The sequence below is a fragment of the Megalopta genalis genome, chromosome 4 (genome assembly GCF_051020955.1).
Source record: "Megalopta genalis isolate 19385.01 chromosome 4, iyMegGena1_principal, whole genome shotgun sequence".
Classification (NCBI taxonomy): domain Eukaryota; kingdom Metazoa; phylum Arthropoda; class Insecta; order Hymenoptera; family Halictidae; genus Megalopta; species Megalopta genalis.
Window position 1 is genome coordinate 14048850 of NC_135016.1, and position 17009 is coordinate 14065858.

Here is a 17009-nt window from a genome sequence, read left to right on the forward strand (position 1 = left end):
TGATAAACGTCGATTAACCCTGTGCTGGTAAACTCCTTATGTTCGAACGATTTTAATATACTATCAATAATTATGTTCTTTCAGTACATTCCATGAAATGATAAAATAGATTTAAATAATGAAAAAGACACTTTCAGTAATAATATACGTGCAAATAATTTAATTTAATTATTAGTTGCATACTGTGTGACAATTATATACATATCGTATATACATATATTATTATGTATCAAACAATTATTTACATATTGTTTGACAATTATTAGTTATATATTACGTAATAGTTGTCAATTAAATATTGTTTGTTAGTTACATATTGTTTAACAGATACTATAACAGCAAATATTGTTTGACAATTATTAGTTACATATTGTCCCAGCAGTCATAAATTACATATTGTTTAACAGTCATAAGTTACATATTGTTTAACAATTATTATCTTAATTAGTGTTTCAACGAGTAAAAGTCTTTCTAATTTATCTGTTATTTCGTGGAAAATTATTTTTCCTGCTTTAAGGCTCTATCATTAGTAATAAATAATTATTTAGAACTGGACGTTTATTTAACATTTTGTTTATTAAATATAGTTTGCAATACCTGTCAATGAGAAATTACTAAAGCAAAGTATATTCACGTTTGGAGCGTTTGAACAATTAATTGGAGTTAAGTTATTTTAATTTTTAAAATTTTTTATAGTTTCGCAACGTCTCATTTCCATGTTCTGTATTTTTTAAGATAAAATTTCATCTTATTGTCACAAAAATAATAAAGATGAAGCAACTTATTAGAAACTTCGAAGAACATAAAATAATTTTTAACACAAAAACGATGAATACGTATAATATTTTCAAGAATCGACAAAATTTCACCACATCTTAGTTTCATATTCTGTTTTTTTTCGGATAAAATTTCATCATTGTCTTATTGCCGGGAAAATAATAGAGATAAAGCAATTTATTGTTAGAAAAAGTTCAATAACGCAAGAACGTCTGTTCTGAAATCGTTAAATTACAAAAATTCCAGACGATTTGCAGTAGATCGCAAAGTGTTTAAGAACAAGTCACGGTGATTAAGAAACAGCGTGTGGAGTTTAACGAAGCTCCGCGTTTTGAATTGGAAATAGTCTCGATGCAACACGTCGTCACGTACTTTCACAGTAACGTAATTTGTATTAGCGAAATCATGATTCCAGATTGCGTAAACATCGATCAAATTTCACTGTTAATAATAGCTTTAGCGATCCTCGTAGAAGTCATCGATCTCGATCGATGGCCTCAAAATTATTCACGACTGTCTCCATAGACAAGGAGAATAGTTTCTGGACTTTCTCATTGACTCATTCATTTCTTAAATAATTCATTACTTAATTACTTTCGAGATAATCATAATGATTACATCATGTAATTAACGTGATTCATTATTAGTTTTTCTGTGAATTACATAATACATTATACAACGATGAGTATAAATGAGACAGTATCTTTTATAACGGAATTATCTTCGAATAACTGGATCAGAGAACTTGCATCTTTTTGAAATGTTAAAAGGACTACTTAATTTAGTAGACAATGTCTAAAAGCTATTTTGCAATAGTCAATTCGTTGCAATGACAAGAAAGATAAGAATATTACGTTCTTCAACTTTTTTATCTGAGCCTGTAACGAAAATTTAAACAATGCGTTATGGATGTACCTTTCAGACACATTTGGAAAATCAATTATGGTAAATTTGTATTACAAATTTAAATTACAATTTTTATTATAAATTTAAATTACATTTTTCATTAGAAATTCAAATTATGAATTTTTAATGAAGTTTTAAATTATAATAGAAATTTGTATAAATTTTAAATTGTAGGATGAAATTATTTTGAAAGATTTATTTATAGTCAATTTTTATTATAAATTTTATTATAATATTTTTATTATAAATTTGAGCTCTGTAGCTTTAATAGAATTTTAAGTTGACTTTAAATAGTGTGGTGATATCAATTATAATCAATTTAAAATTATAATGATTATTAGAAATTTAAGTTGTAATGAACTTTCAATAGAAATCAAAATAGAAATGTAAACAGAAATTTTAAATTATAGTAGATTTTTATAGAAAATTAAATAGAAATTTTACACATTTTAGATCTCTTTCCTCTAAATTCAACAATTATTCTTACAAATTAAGCGGTCCATAATTTATGTTCTCCAAGAAAATGTAAAACAAAATTTAAAACGAGTCTTTACAAACTGGTCACCTAATTTACTGATTCTACATATATAAATAAATTACATTAAACGAAATATATGGCGACGGTAACTATGAACAACCATAAAACCACTCGGCAAGTTGCTAAGCAACTTCATCGACTGTTATCTTAGCGCGCCAGTATGGCCGAGAATTTCAGACGAACGGTGTTCTACAGTCTATTTGAACGAGAAATTAGGAGTCAGATTAGATTGCTTGGTTCTACATCGTGTTCGAGGTCTAGATAGTGCCTGAAACGAGAATACCTTGGCGGCTTCTGAAACTTGACGATCACTTTGGTGTCTTTGGTGAGCGGTTCCGCGGAGATGGCTTGCCTCTTCGACCTCTGACCAGGCCCGATGACACCGGGGACCAAGCTGAAGTCGACGATCTGCCGGAACTTGTCGATCTCGTTTTGAAGGTAGCGAATGGTGGCATCCCGTTCGTCGATCGCCCTTTCGAGTATTTCGATCACTTCGTCGCGGCGTCGCAACGCCTCCGTCCTCTCGTACAGCAGCCTCTTCAGATCTCGGATCGAATCCATGGCTCGTCGACTTCCGCCCGGCACTTTAATCAGGATCTACTTTTTTTCTGGCGACAGTTCTCACCGGGCCACGTGCCATGCACGTTTCGATTCTTTTCCGGAGAGCAATAATTTTATTTTTAGAGCGCACAGATTTCCTTCCACCACTTCTCAAGCGATTTCTTTATTGGTCCGCGACGGTTCGATGGCGATTTTTAGGCTTTCTGTCCAAGGCGACGATAACTCAAGTTGTCACATGGTTTGCTTCGTTGACCGATGCTTCTTAATAGGGATGCAATTAATTATAGAAGTTTTCTAACGTAAAATTTCATTGTCGTAGGTTCGTGATAAAAATTAAATTTCATATTAAAAATTTATTATGATTGTTCTCATTCTTATTCGAAGTCAATTAATTTAAAACAAATTTATTGATTGGACGTGGTTTATTCTGTTGGATGTTTCGTGGTTTGAGATTGTTGGTGTTTGGAATAATCGAGATTTGTTTCGGTTTTTGTATATATTAATTCTATATACTAATTCAAAATATTGATTTATTTTGTTATTATTAGGTCAGAGATGGAAAATTGTACGGGCATTAAAAGAATTTAGAGATACTGATACATTATTTTCAATTTATTAGTATTATTGGAAGAGGAAAGATGTTTTCGTCTAACTTGTGTTTCTTGGAAACTAACTTAAAGAATTGTTAGTTTGCATCAATTCCAAGGAATGAGGATCACACAGAAGTCTCTTTCTTCCTTTAATAATTTTAATAAGCTGAAAATATCACATTCGTGATCTTAAATTCTTTTTTAATTCACAGTCTAATTATCAATATTTAGGAATTCGAGTAGATGTAAGCATGCAATAAATATAGATTTCTTTTTGTTTCTAACAAATTATTCTCTTTCGAATTTTTCTTTGTATAATATTTTATGGACAACTCTGTATGATAATATATCTTAATTACTAGGGTAAGTATAGACAAAGAATTTTTATTGGAAATAAAAATCGTTTCTATCAATTGCAAGATGCAGCAATTATACATTAATTTCTTTCCTTAATAATTTTAATGTGTTGACAGTAATATAATAATATTTTAAAATGTGTTTTAACATTTTTATATTTGCCATTTGATTTACTCATTTTTGTCATAAATGCATAAAATCCACAGTCTGTTTACAATAATTATTTAGCCTACTACAATCATCAACCGAACTTTACAATTAAACTGCGAATGTTTATGCACTTATATTAAAGTTCAGTCAGCTATCAGTAATTTTGTATTATTTTATAAACGTGTATTGCAAGTAAAGATATTATTATAAATGATATCTACAAAATTTATTTCTCCATTAAAGATAGATGTTTTTCATTTGTACAGTATTCGTAAAAAAACTTTTTTAGAATTTTACATTATTTAATAAACGTTTGTTGTAAGTAAAGATATTATTATATACTACGTTTATAAAATTGATTTCTCCACCTTATTTAAGATGTAAGAGAACCTTGAATTTAACCATGTCAAGTTAGACATTGTTGTAATTTATACAGGTTAAAGCATGAAAATCTACATTTTAGCGTGCATCCGTTTACTTGAGAACACGAAGTTAAAATTAAATATGAAGTATACTGTGAAATTTAATTGTGGTCTTTAAATGATTCTATTTTGTAAATTCGGATGTTACATAAATACATAAAATCGTGTAATATTTCCTGTGTTAGCATTAATGACGATTCTCGTCTGTTTTTAATTATAGAAGAGACTAGCAAGTAATTATTTAAGGCATTTTAAAATGGTTAAATATTTTATATATTAGAACATCATGTTACGCCTACACAATCATAACAAAGTCATACTATTTTCCTAGATAACAACTGTTAATGAAAATCAAATTCTATCTTCTGTGATTATTTAATTGTTGAGAAATTATTAAGTGATCTTGATTGGAGGTTAGATCTCCAATGTAATAATAATTATGAACAAAGAGTGTTAAAACTTAAAATATATAATGAAACGTAATTTGCGATTTTGAAAATGTTATTAGCATATTAGATAATTTCACTCAAAAATTTAATTGTCTAAAGTTTGTTAAAAAATTTATACTCTTGTTACGATATATTTAAATATCGACATTTTTTATTTCTAAGTTGGTTAAAGAATCGTAATATCAATCACCAATCTTTATTTATTTTGTTCATTTTATAGATCAAGCAACAAAAATTAATTCTTTTTACAAAATAATATAATCTTTGTCGAAATTTTATATTGAAAAAAGTATGTGAGCTAAAAATAAATGTTGATACAATATTTACGTAAGAGTTTTCAACTAATGTAAATATGACTGCACAACCTAGACACGAAAGTGTCGCTACCGACACACTTGGCACAATTTCAAATCTGAAGAATGATTTTTGTGCTAATGATCGGAGAAGTGTGAAAAGTCATAACAAATTTTTCGAATATGATTAACGACGACACGATGGTTTTGAAAATATTTGATATTTTTATACACTAATCTGCGCATTCTATTTCAGTGGTTCAAACACCTACTACCAAACTATTTTTGAAATTTATACTATCTAATATTTCATTCTACAGGTCAGAGTTGGGCACTATTCAAGTAAATGCTCATTTAAATAATTATTTGTTATTAAAATAAATATTATTTGCTATTTGGAAAAGTTGAAATAAAAGACAAAAATATAAAAATATATAAATCTAAATAAATTATTTAAAATAATAGAGATTATTTCTTATTTTTAAATATAAAAATAAGAAATATAATTGAAAAATAATTTCAATTAATATTTACTACACAATGAATGAAAAAAATACAAAACTAATTATTTGCTTTTCACTCAAATTCGAACAAAAAAAAATGTCATTTGCATAACTGATGTACAAAATCCAAATGAAAGATAACATTTCATTTTCAAATAAGAAATGATAAATAAATTATTTGTGAAATTATCTAAATTATTTTTTAATTAAATAAAAAGTTTAATTATTATTTACAAATGACACATTCATTAAATTTGTAATTTGTTGTGTATGATTTAAAATAAAATTTGCCCGACTCCGATGAAGGTTCGTCAATCTTGTTTACTTTTCTACGACACTTTGAGTATCGATAAAGCAAACCGCTTGAAATTTTTATCTTCTCGAAAGATATTTCCTTGAAAAGTCAAATGATCGATAAGCAAATCAAATTTATAGATTGATTCATGTATACGATGAATATTACGATTCAATCATACGATCCTCCGGAAATAACTCGATCTATTTGGAATCTCAGGATCAACACGTCTGCAACCGAGGAAGATAATAAACTATTTTCGAATTGATATGATTATGGAGATATACCTATGCGTATCTCACAATCAAAGTTGTTATTTACTAATTTACTCTAATCTTTCATACTTAATCGTTTTTTCGAGCCTGTAAAATTTCCACTCTAAGAAATGCGTGATCATGTTTCAAAGATTAGAAAATGATCAGTATTATAATTCACATTCTTCTTCAACACGTCATGAAAGATCTTCAAAAGCTATGGCAATACATCAGTCTCATCGAATTCGTAAATCATTGTGTGTTGTAAATGGCAAGTTATACTTGAAAGAAGTGAAAATTTGTATTTCCTTTTATGCTTATGATAAGACCGCGGATGTTTATGCAAAATAAAAATTGTTTGCATCAACTGAAACGAAATAGAGACTAAAAATCAAGTTTGTTCTTTCTTTAATCATTTGAATAAATTGAAAATAATTTATTAACATTAAAATTTTTTGAAACTTTTTACTATTTTAAATTGTATCTACCCAATATTGTTGTAAATGCCTAAAAACCGTAGTCTACGTAAAATATTTAATAGTGTACACGAAGATATAGAAGTTATATCGTTAAATATTTTTAATGAAAATAATATGTAAAAATGATATACAGTTTCATTTCCAATTATATTTTTTTCGTTATTATCTAGGACAAATATTTATGAACTTTCTGTCAGAAGTGCTTTCAAATGCTCTTAATTTTGATTTATTACAGACAAAAAATTTGCCTAAATTTATTAAATTCATTAAAACAATTAAGTAAAAGAAATTCCTATTAAAAAAAGCAGAAGTATTGACTATTTCATTTTACCATAAGCAATTTTTCAGTTTGTAAATTGAATTTATTCCTTAACCTGTGGTTTTTATAGAATGATCTGTGAAAAATGGAATTTGATTATACATCCGGATTTTATGCATTTATGGCAAAAATGGGTGATTAATATTTAAAACAATACAAATATTTACGTGTCATTCTCAACTCGCTTACATTATTAAAGAAACAAAGGAATTTCTATTTGATTCCTTTTTGTTGCAATCTTCGATGATAATTTTTATTTTTTACATAAAGATCTGCAATATAATAATTGAAAAACTCCAGAGAATTAGGACAATGGTCTACCGAAATTAAAAAAACAATGAAAATTCATATTCTGAGGCTGAATCGAAGATCGTCGGAAAAAAAATCAAGAATGCAGGATACAATTGAAGTATGCGCGATGGTATTTTCGTTTTTTCTGCAGTCGTTTGTCCGGCTTGAAATTAACAATTCCGATTACATAATGGTCGTTTCAAAGGCTCAGTGTTCTTGAGCGTCCTAGACCAAAGCGGAGGGGTCATCTGTGCGCAATACTTTCGAAAATGACCGTGGAATAACAATGATTGACACCCGTGATTGGCGGTCCGTGGAAATCGGGACAGATCAAATTTGTTGCCGAGTCATGTGATGCTTTGATTCAAACTTTTTTCGGGTATTACACGTCACGAAACTGCGAACGATGTCCGTGCGAAACCTTGAGAAGACAAAAATGTAAAGTTTATACATCGACTGTGAAACTTCGTGCAAATACTAGTTTCATAAATCCGATTTTCTAAATAGATTGCAGATTTTATGGATTTACGACAAAAATTAGTTTGTTTGAACATTTAAAGAATTTAAGAGGACGGTACCACTATGTTCAACTTACTAGTATTCTTAAGAAACGAGATCGATACGTGCAAACAATGTTTATCGTGCATAAAAATTCGCAGTTTGTTTATCAATAATTGAGCCGTTTATTTTGAAAGCGGCATAAGTCACTTTGTTTTTAAGTCGATATATTTAAGGGTTTGCGTTTTGACACGTTTAAAAATATGGTTGCTAACTTTCGAGAAGATTTACTTGTATTTGTTATCTCGGGATACTGATATTTTTCTCAGTATAAATAATTTCGTATAAACATTAAAAAATCACCACTTTTCACTACGGTAAAGTGACTTATGCCACTTTCAAAATAAACGGCTCAATTGTCTCAGAATGCTGGCAAAACAGAAAACAGAATACTGGCAATTTTAATTAATACACATATTGTTTCATATTATATTAATTTTCAGATGCTGCAAAATGCATAAAGTAGAAGATCTGCAGTCTGTGAATTATTAATAAATTAAAGGATCACTGAATTACAATTAGACTGCAAGTTTTATGCACTTTCGATAGAAATGAATAAATTAAATTTAAAATGTTGAAATTAAATTGGAAAAAATTGAAGAGCATTGATGTATTATTTTCCATATATGTGAAAGAAAGAAATTCTTCGGATTCTGCAATTTGCAATCGATACGCAACATTTTTCTTTAGCATAAAAATCCGCAGAATAATAAATAGACTGCAGAATTTTGTGCAACATAAAAATTGACTGCGTCAATTGTAAGAAACGTAAATCAGATAAAAATGTATTTTCTCTCTCAATAATTTTAATAAGTTTTAATAAAAGTAATTGTGTATAAACATATAGTCTCGAGCTCTTCCAATGTCTTTACAGAGTTGTTTTTGATCTAATAGCCATTTTGGTAATATGCGTTCTGTTAACCTGCATAAAATTCGCAGTATAATAAATTACTACCGTTGTCAAGAATTGACATTAACGACTAATAATCGTCAATTTTTGAACTTCGCGTAAAGAAAGTTTACCGTAGCCTATCTGTGCTTATTTTAAAGCATATTTAAATAAAGCTTATTTTAAATGTATTTTCTCTCTCAATAATTTTAATAAGTTTTAATAAGTAATTGTATAAACATATTCTCAAGCTCTTCCAATGTCTTTACAGAGTTGTTTTTTATCTAATAGTCATTTTGGTAATATGCGTTCTGTGTTAACCTGCATAAAATTCGCAGTATAATAAATTACCACCGTTGTCATGAATTGACATTAACGACTAATAATAGTCAATTTTTGAACTTCGCGTAAAGAAAGTTTACCATAGCCTATCTGTGCTCATTTGTAAGCGTGACGTCTCCTCCGCGACCTCGAACTTATTTTTTCAACGACTTTGTTCTAAAACAATGCGAAAACTGAAATGACTCCAGGGAATTTGGAAATTTTTCTCCGCTGACTGGCAAAAGTTGATGTATAATTTTGAGATCACTTTCGAAAATGACAGCACAGAGAGACTGCTGTCAAATTTTCAAATACGAAATTACAAGACTTCAAAGATCGAGAACTTCTCGAATTTATTGATCTTTTAATTTCGTTAAGCAGCGTATACTTTTATTTGTAGTTTGAACATTTAGTAAAACAGCAACTTCATTTCACAAAGCTGCTAATATCGTTCGGATAGCTGCACGATCATATTGAATCAATGGAAACCGATCTTGAACTGCCGTCTTTCACACGGCTTGAGCTTAACTTTAATTAAACCTTAGTAGAATTAGTTAAACACGGATAAATTAAGCAACGAATAAATTTCGAAATGATATACGGTAAGATTCGTTTAAACAATACAAAACGTAAAGAATTCAACCATTATTTTTCCCAATATTTGCAATACGTTTATATGACCTACGATTTATAGAATGCTATTGTGTTCAATTTTTGTTGTATGAGAGGATTATATACGGGTTTATAAACCTTTAAATAATTCGGTTAGTCCGAAGAATCCACGATGAGACCTTCTCTTACACGAAAATCGCACAATGGACAAAATGAAAATACTGTGAAAAATATAACTTTACGTTAATAACAAAATTCAATGGCTCAGCTAAGAATAAACCACTCGAATTTTATCTCGATTCGCCAAATGTAACAATTAACGTTAGTCTCATTCATTTCGAATAATTATGTATCATATGTATAATACAATCCACTTCACGCGTATAATTTTTGTATACACTTGTAACTAACTTTGATCTGTGATCATTCACTTATAATAAGATCATGAAAATAATAGACAAAATATAACGTGGAACGATGAAACGGTGTCGCTGATAACCATAGCAGTTGATGCGACGTAAAACCAGAAGCAACAGAAAGTTCGACTATTTGTATAGTTGGCTCGTTCCTCTGAGAACAATTCCGTTATCTAACTGTTTTCAACAGGTGATTGTCAAGTGTTAAAGTTTCCAAAAGCTGCACGTGGCTACTTTGGACTACATTCTTGACAATGCAATCTAATCTACGCCCACAGATTATTAACAATTAATCGCGCGGCGGGTCGATTAGTCGCAGACCACCCACATGATCGACTACTAAAACCTCTCCGATATTTTTTCCAACAACTTTGTTCACTTTTCACATCGTGCACAACACGTCACATCGGTTTGTTTAAACTTTCAAAAATTGCTCGTGAACTTCCACGATCGACGAGACATCGGAAATGGAAACGGAATGTGCCTGCGAACACGCGCGGATTTCAATGACTCCAGAAATTTGTACGTACGCGTCGTCAATGGCCCCTATTCGACCAGTTGGCGCAAAGCTGACGTTTCATTATTGAGAGGATGATTTAATCAATTGGACGCGGACAAGAGGCGAAGAACCGACGCTTCGGACAGCCTCTATCAAACTGATTACGAGATCGTGAATTCGTTCGACAGAACTCGATTGGCTTCTGAGCCGATCGATCAGAGCGAGAACATAGCACAGTAAAAAAAGGTACCATTAATTGCATGCTATTACTGGTTCAGCGTATCGTCTCGTTACGCGAAAATTCGTTTATTAATTTCCCAAACAGCAATTAGTATTCTATCGAACTGAAGAGAATTCGGTCGAAATAATTTCTCACAAGTTCGACGTGCCACGATTGCATAATTAATACATCTTGACATAACTATTTTGTTTTGTTCAGTAACAAATAATTTTTAGATGACTATCAGCCTATTAGATAACGATGATAATACTTTTTAAAAATTTTGTTATTACTTGACATGACGAAAACTCATGTTTCTCGACTTTTTATATGTTAAAATATAAACCACTTGGTCACCATACGCAAATTTCACCGGTGTGAATTATTATAGATTCAAAGTAACTTTTACATTCTTGATGTGATATGTAAAAACAAAACTGAACAAAATATCATATTATTAGAACGAAACTAATTGTTTCGAGGAAAATTGCTGGAATAATTGTTTTAATTTATTCTAAATAATGCCGAAGGAAAATGTTCAAACTATTGTGAATATTTATAAATGTATAATTATACGAATTTTTAAAATTTGCTATTTACTTATCATTCCATTTTTCCAAGTATTAAATATTAAGACGACGCCTTTCATTGAAATCGTGTTTTTGGAAAATCGATATGCTATCACTGGACTGCGGATTTTATGTATTTATAATAAAAGTGATTAGGCAATGCATTAAAAATATTTAAAGAATTTTTAAATACCGTTGCATTATTTTCAACTCATTAGGAACGATTAAGAAACGAATTAAATGTCCGTGTAGCTTTTATGGCTTGCAATTAGTGCAGGAAATTTTTATTTTGCATAAAATTTCACGGTTTTGTTATAAAAAACATAGCCAACATAGTTCAACAATTTTCCTAATTCGATGTTATCAAAAATTACAGTGTAAACTGCGAAGTTTCTTGTGCTTGTTACAATAGAACCAATGAAAGCGAAAGAATTAGTAAGTGGTGTTTAGTGCGAACGGTTTCAGCGAAATAAATGCACAATAGCATTGCGCATTCCTTTGTAAGTGTTACATTTGACGCATTTGAATGAAGATTGGCCAATGCTTCAATGTATGCAATTAAGCGAAGTGGGACGAAACGATTCGTCGTTGAATTAGAATTACACAGCTTGTGGAATATGTATTTTGTTTACGTATTTTCAAACTATTATTACCGATCCTTTTTGAATATTCCTATTTTTACCAAAAATTAATTTGATGATTATTGCAGGGAAAGTTGAGAAGTCGATTAATAAAAGATCAAGCTTAGAAGATATTTAATTTTAATATGTAATTTTAATATGTGATAAATTGTATGTATATTGTAATTATATGTAAATTAAAATATCGAAAATAGTCGGTTAATCGCTTTGGTATAATAATGTCAAATTAAAAATTTAAAATAGGTGCATATTAATGCTTTTGGTAAAAATAGTGTTCGAGAAAAAATTGTAAAGTCAATTGTGTAAAAGTGATTAAACTTGGAATATAATTTTAAATTAAAATGTTCGAAGGTGTCTGTTAACATATTTGGTGAAAATTGTGTCAATCAGTTGCATTGATAAATATTTAATACCTGTCTGGTGAATTCGGGTTCGTTAAACGGTCGGTGAAAATAAATTCAGACATGACAAGCAAGAGACATATAAATCAGCGTGATTCATTTCGACAGATAGAAAGATAAAATGTCAGCCATTATATCATTCGGATAACATCGATTAATATATAAGCATGTCGAATAGTCGAATAAATGTACAAGATACGAGAACTACGAAAACGAATGAATGATTAATTCCAATGACTTGGACTTGAATTGTTTTTTCGAAAATATCTTTCCTTTAGTACGATGAGCGTGCGATATATGTTAAAATAAAACTTGACGTTTCTATTATTAGCCACCACTATATATATTTGTTTAAAAGCTTTGTTTAACAGGGATGATGCAGAGGTGAAAAATTGTTATTTGACTATCAAGCCTCTGTGAAAATAATTTAAATTTCCATATGCTTCATTAAGCTGTATAGAAGAACTAACGTATCTTGAAGAATATGTTGGAAGAGATTTATAAATGTAATTATAGGTCAGAAAATAATATTAGAAGCAGTGTTAGAATTACATTTTTAAAAAAGTTATAAAAGTTACTTATTACTAGTTTGAGGATTTTGTGCGTTTATGTAAAAGAATGTGTGGCTGAAGCACGATAGAAGAAACATCAAAAATGTTCAACTTTGCTGGCATATTATACATAATCTACTAAAACTATTAACAGATGAAATGGTCTTTTGTTTTAATTTTGCAATATATAATTACGCAATCGATGAAGACAATTTTTATTTTGCATAAAGATCCGCAGTTTACTCATTACTGATTAGTTTCGATAATAGTAATTTTAAGTAGGATAATTCTTCATTATTTCGTTATTTATTAAAATCATATCGAATCTCACTAATTTATTAAATGGGCGCCGTAAAGCTAATTTCAACATTGAAACACGGTCTTTTTAAAATGATATTTTCTAACAGTTATATTCTACAGTGGAACTTCGATTATCTGAATTCAAAAATGATAGTTAATTTCTTTTCATTTTCGATGAATTATTAGTACAATATTATTAGATGACAAGTAGAGATATAATCGAGATGTTTCTATAGTTTTATCGTTATTACTTGAAATAATTATATCTAGTTCGGTTAACCGAGGTTCTAATTCAATTCTAACTGCTATCCTGAATTTTTCAAGTATTTACGTTATTTTATCGAAACAAGCATGTCGTTCATATTCCGAAAGTAACTGTATATGCAGAAAGAATTAATTACACTCTTGAATAACACGATGACAAATGTATTCTTTCAACTACAATTAACAAATTCTATTGTCCATCTATTTTAAGCGAAGAAAGTTTTCTCAAACAGGAATGAACGAATTTAATTGAACAATGAGATGAAGTAACGAGTGCAACGTTCGAAGTTAGTTTCAAGGCTGTTAAAAATACAAGTCATCGTTCTAATTATACAAAAAGTTCGCGAGCAATAAAAATTCCGTAACTTCACTTTCTAAAATCTAATTCAATCCAATCGTATCCAGATCGTAAATAATCAAATGATACAATTGAAAGATTGATTTTGTTTTTGAGAAAATTCGTTGAAAGGGCGCGATAAAGTTCTAATACGTGAAGTTCCATTTTTGAAAAGATTGTGACAGACAAGTCTCTCATCGGAGAAGACGTACGTAAATGGTTCTAGAAGATTTTCTTGATTAGTTTTATAGGAAACGATCGTATTCTGGACTTTCGAGTTATCCTTTCGTGAGGAATTATCTTTTCCGCTTGCACTGCTATTGCAGGCACAATCACTGCATATCCACAAAACCGCATATTATCTAATTTAGCAACTAATGTGCCAGTAAGAACCTTGCATATTTCCTTTAATTTTAAAATAGAACTGGATACACAGTGACTCGAGGATGTTCTCGCACGGTTTTAATAATAGTAATAATACTAACATTACTATTATTATTATAATAATAGTAATAATACTAACGTTACTATTATTATTATAATAATAGTAATAATACTAACGTTACTATTATTATAATAATAATAGTAATAATAATATCACTATTACTATCATAATGATAGTAATAATAGTAATAATAATAGAATCCATGTATTTCCAAATACAGCATATATAATAATAAGTATGTAAACAAAATTTGAATTTTAAATATTTGAACTGCTATAGTTTCGTAAGAACGAGAGGTGCAACAATAAACCTGGTCTCGTTTCAAAGCTTGAATCCTCTACTTTTGTAATAGATGGTGCATTTGTTTTCTAATACGATTTTACATTTTATAAATTTTACTGATTTCCTTACGGATTATAAGTGGTCTATCTCCCTACAATAAAATAAAATAGGTAAAATAAAATAAGATAAAATAAAACAAGAAAATAAAGTAAAAAATAAGATGAAACAAGATAGAATAGAATAAAATGCAATAAATTGAACTCAAATGAAACAAAATACAATAATTTATATAACGAATTTAATATGAGTTTACAGGATATCACAAAAAGGAAACCGGTGTCACAAATTTATTCGAAGATGCTACGAATTGAAACGACTTTAAAAACATCGGACAATTTTCTTCGCAAACGAATCTACCACGGATTTGAAGATGGAAGTTTCCTCTTTACAACGTCACTTGAAAACTTAGCGCACGATTCTTTTTAATCGTTGTATGGAAGAGTAACGAGGAACAGTTTAATAATATGACTGGAAAAATGGTGCAGCAAGGAGTCTTTGTAAATAGGAGGCTTCAATCTTCAAATTTGTGCTAAGATCGATCAGAAATGAAATTTTACGATATGTCTGTACACATTTGAATCCGTAACATTCTCATGAAAGAGCACGTTTCCAATTTCCCATCTGCTGAACAATGCAAGAACATGTTGCAAAAAAATGAACAGTACATTGCAAAAGTAGAAGCTTCAAGTTTTAAAATGAATTTAGATTTATTGTTGTGTATGACACTCCTTTTTGTAAAATTGTGATAGTGCTGATTCATTATAAATAAATAAAACAATAATATAAATTAATTGTAATACAAATGAATTTTGATACAAATGAATTGTAATGCAAATTAATTGTAATACAAATGAATTGTGATACAAATTAATTGTAATGCAAATTAATTGTAATACAAATGAATTGTGATACAAATGAATTGTAATGCAAATTAATTGTAATACAAAGTGGTTAATTTATGTTCCTTATTCTTATCCCATAATGTCTATCAAATAAGGAAATAAAATTCTATGATGTTGCAAGAATTATGTCTTACATAGCATCAATTTTTATATCGACGAAACACTATTGAAACTATTATAGTCAGAAACTATTATTATCAGTTTGGATTATAGATTTAGAGCTAAACAATATGGACGCATTTCTTATGTATAAAGGACTGCAATGATTAAACTAATACCGGATTTTAGCATCAATAGATAATGTATCCCCTTCCTGTGCAGTTCTTTTTATAAACAAATAACTTGTGCCAAATAAAATAGAAGTTAAATTTTAAATTTTTAAAAATGGAGAACAGTTATTATGTTATATTCAAAAAACCAAATTCTGTGAAATAATCAGATTGAATGTCGCCATTGACACGCCCCTAGAAAATCATATTAAAAAGAATCCGATCCACTGATTTCATAAACAAAATAAACTCATTAACTCATCATCTACAACAGTGATCATTAATTCTCGCGAAGCGGTATGGCCGGGTCAATTTTAACCCATAGTATTTGACTCGTTCGCTGAATTACTCAGTCTTCGGTAATTAAATAATATAAATGGCCGTTATAAATAAAATAAATTGCTATAAGTTTTGGAAAATTGCTGAACAAATCTCAGAATTGTTATAATCATTATCTATAGTACAGTTGTGAAAATGGCCCGCCCAACCGAGGGTTAATCATCAGGATGTCGAAATCTCGAACCTCTTACCAATTCAAAACAAAGCCATAAGAAATAGCTTCGATATCTCGATCGATATCTTTCTCGACAATTACTTCTATGGAGAATTAAAAAAAACAAAAACACATTTTCTAACTTAACGATCAGACATAAATCCCTTATCAACGTCACTGAAACATCACGATACTAAATACTATACACCTTGATCGACTTGAAAACGAAACTCTGCGAAATTAAACGTGGACACATTTTCACAAAAATGCACATATTTTACCATTCAAAAGCAGAACGCTATGAAATAAATGGTCTCGACGTCTCTATCGACATGCTCCCAGAAAATTCATTTTTAAGAATATGAATACCAAATATGAATCCATGAATTTTCATTATCCGTGACAGTAACCACCGCGACATCAACGATCGCATAATATCGTTCAGCGTTTCAGACAGAAATCAACAAAATAAACCTCTTCAACGTGTCCATTGACATGTTTCGAGAGAGTTTTAATCCAGTAGAATATTCCTTGAAAATTCAAAATTCTTTTCTCGTTTCAATACAAAAACGAACCAACAAATTCATTTATTTCGGTAATCACCACGACAACACCGACAATCTCACACCTTTTACAATTATAAGCAACAAAAGTGTTCGATATAAACAACTTGGTCAACGTACACGAACTTCTCAAGAATACAGTGATGTGGATAATTATAGACACACGCGAAGCAACTTTTACACTTTTAGTGATATTTAACACTAAATATTTATTTACATTTAATTTACGATTA

At 29.6% G+C, this 17009-nt stretch overlaps 1 protein-coding gene across 2 annotated transcripts in view; it reads right to left on the minus strand.

Moving 5' to 3' along the window:
• for (cGMP-dependent protein kinase for) overlaps positions 1-17009 on the minus strand; it is a 233158-nt gene that overhangs the window by 114720 nt on the left and 101429 nt on the right. Inside the window, exon 1 of one of the 2 annotated variants that reach the window (XM_033472804.2) lies at positions 2505-3046. The exons of the other annotated variant lie outside the window; for it this stretch is intronic. Coding sequence (XP_033328695.1) covers positions 2505-2782 — 278 coding nt within the window. The 5' untranslated portion in view covers positions 2783-3046. Of the gene's footprint in view, positions 1-2504; positions 3047-17009 lie in introns of those variants that run through there. 2 annotated transcript variants of the gene reach the window in all.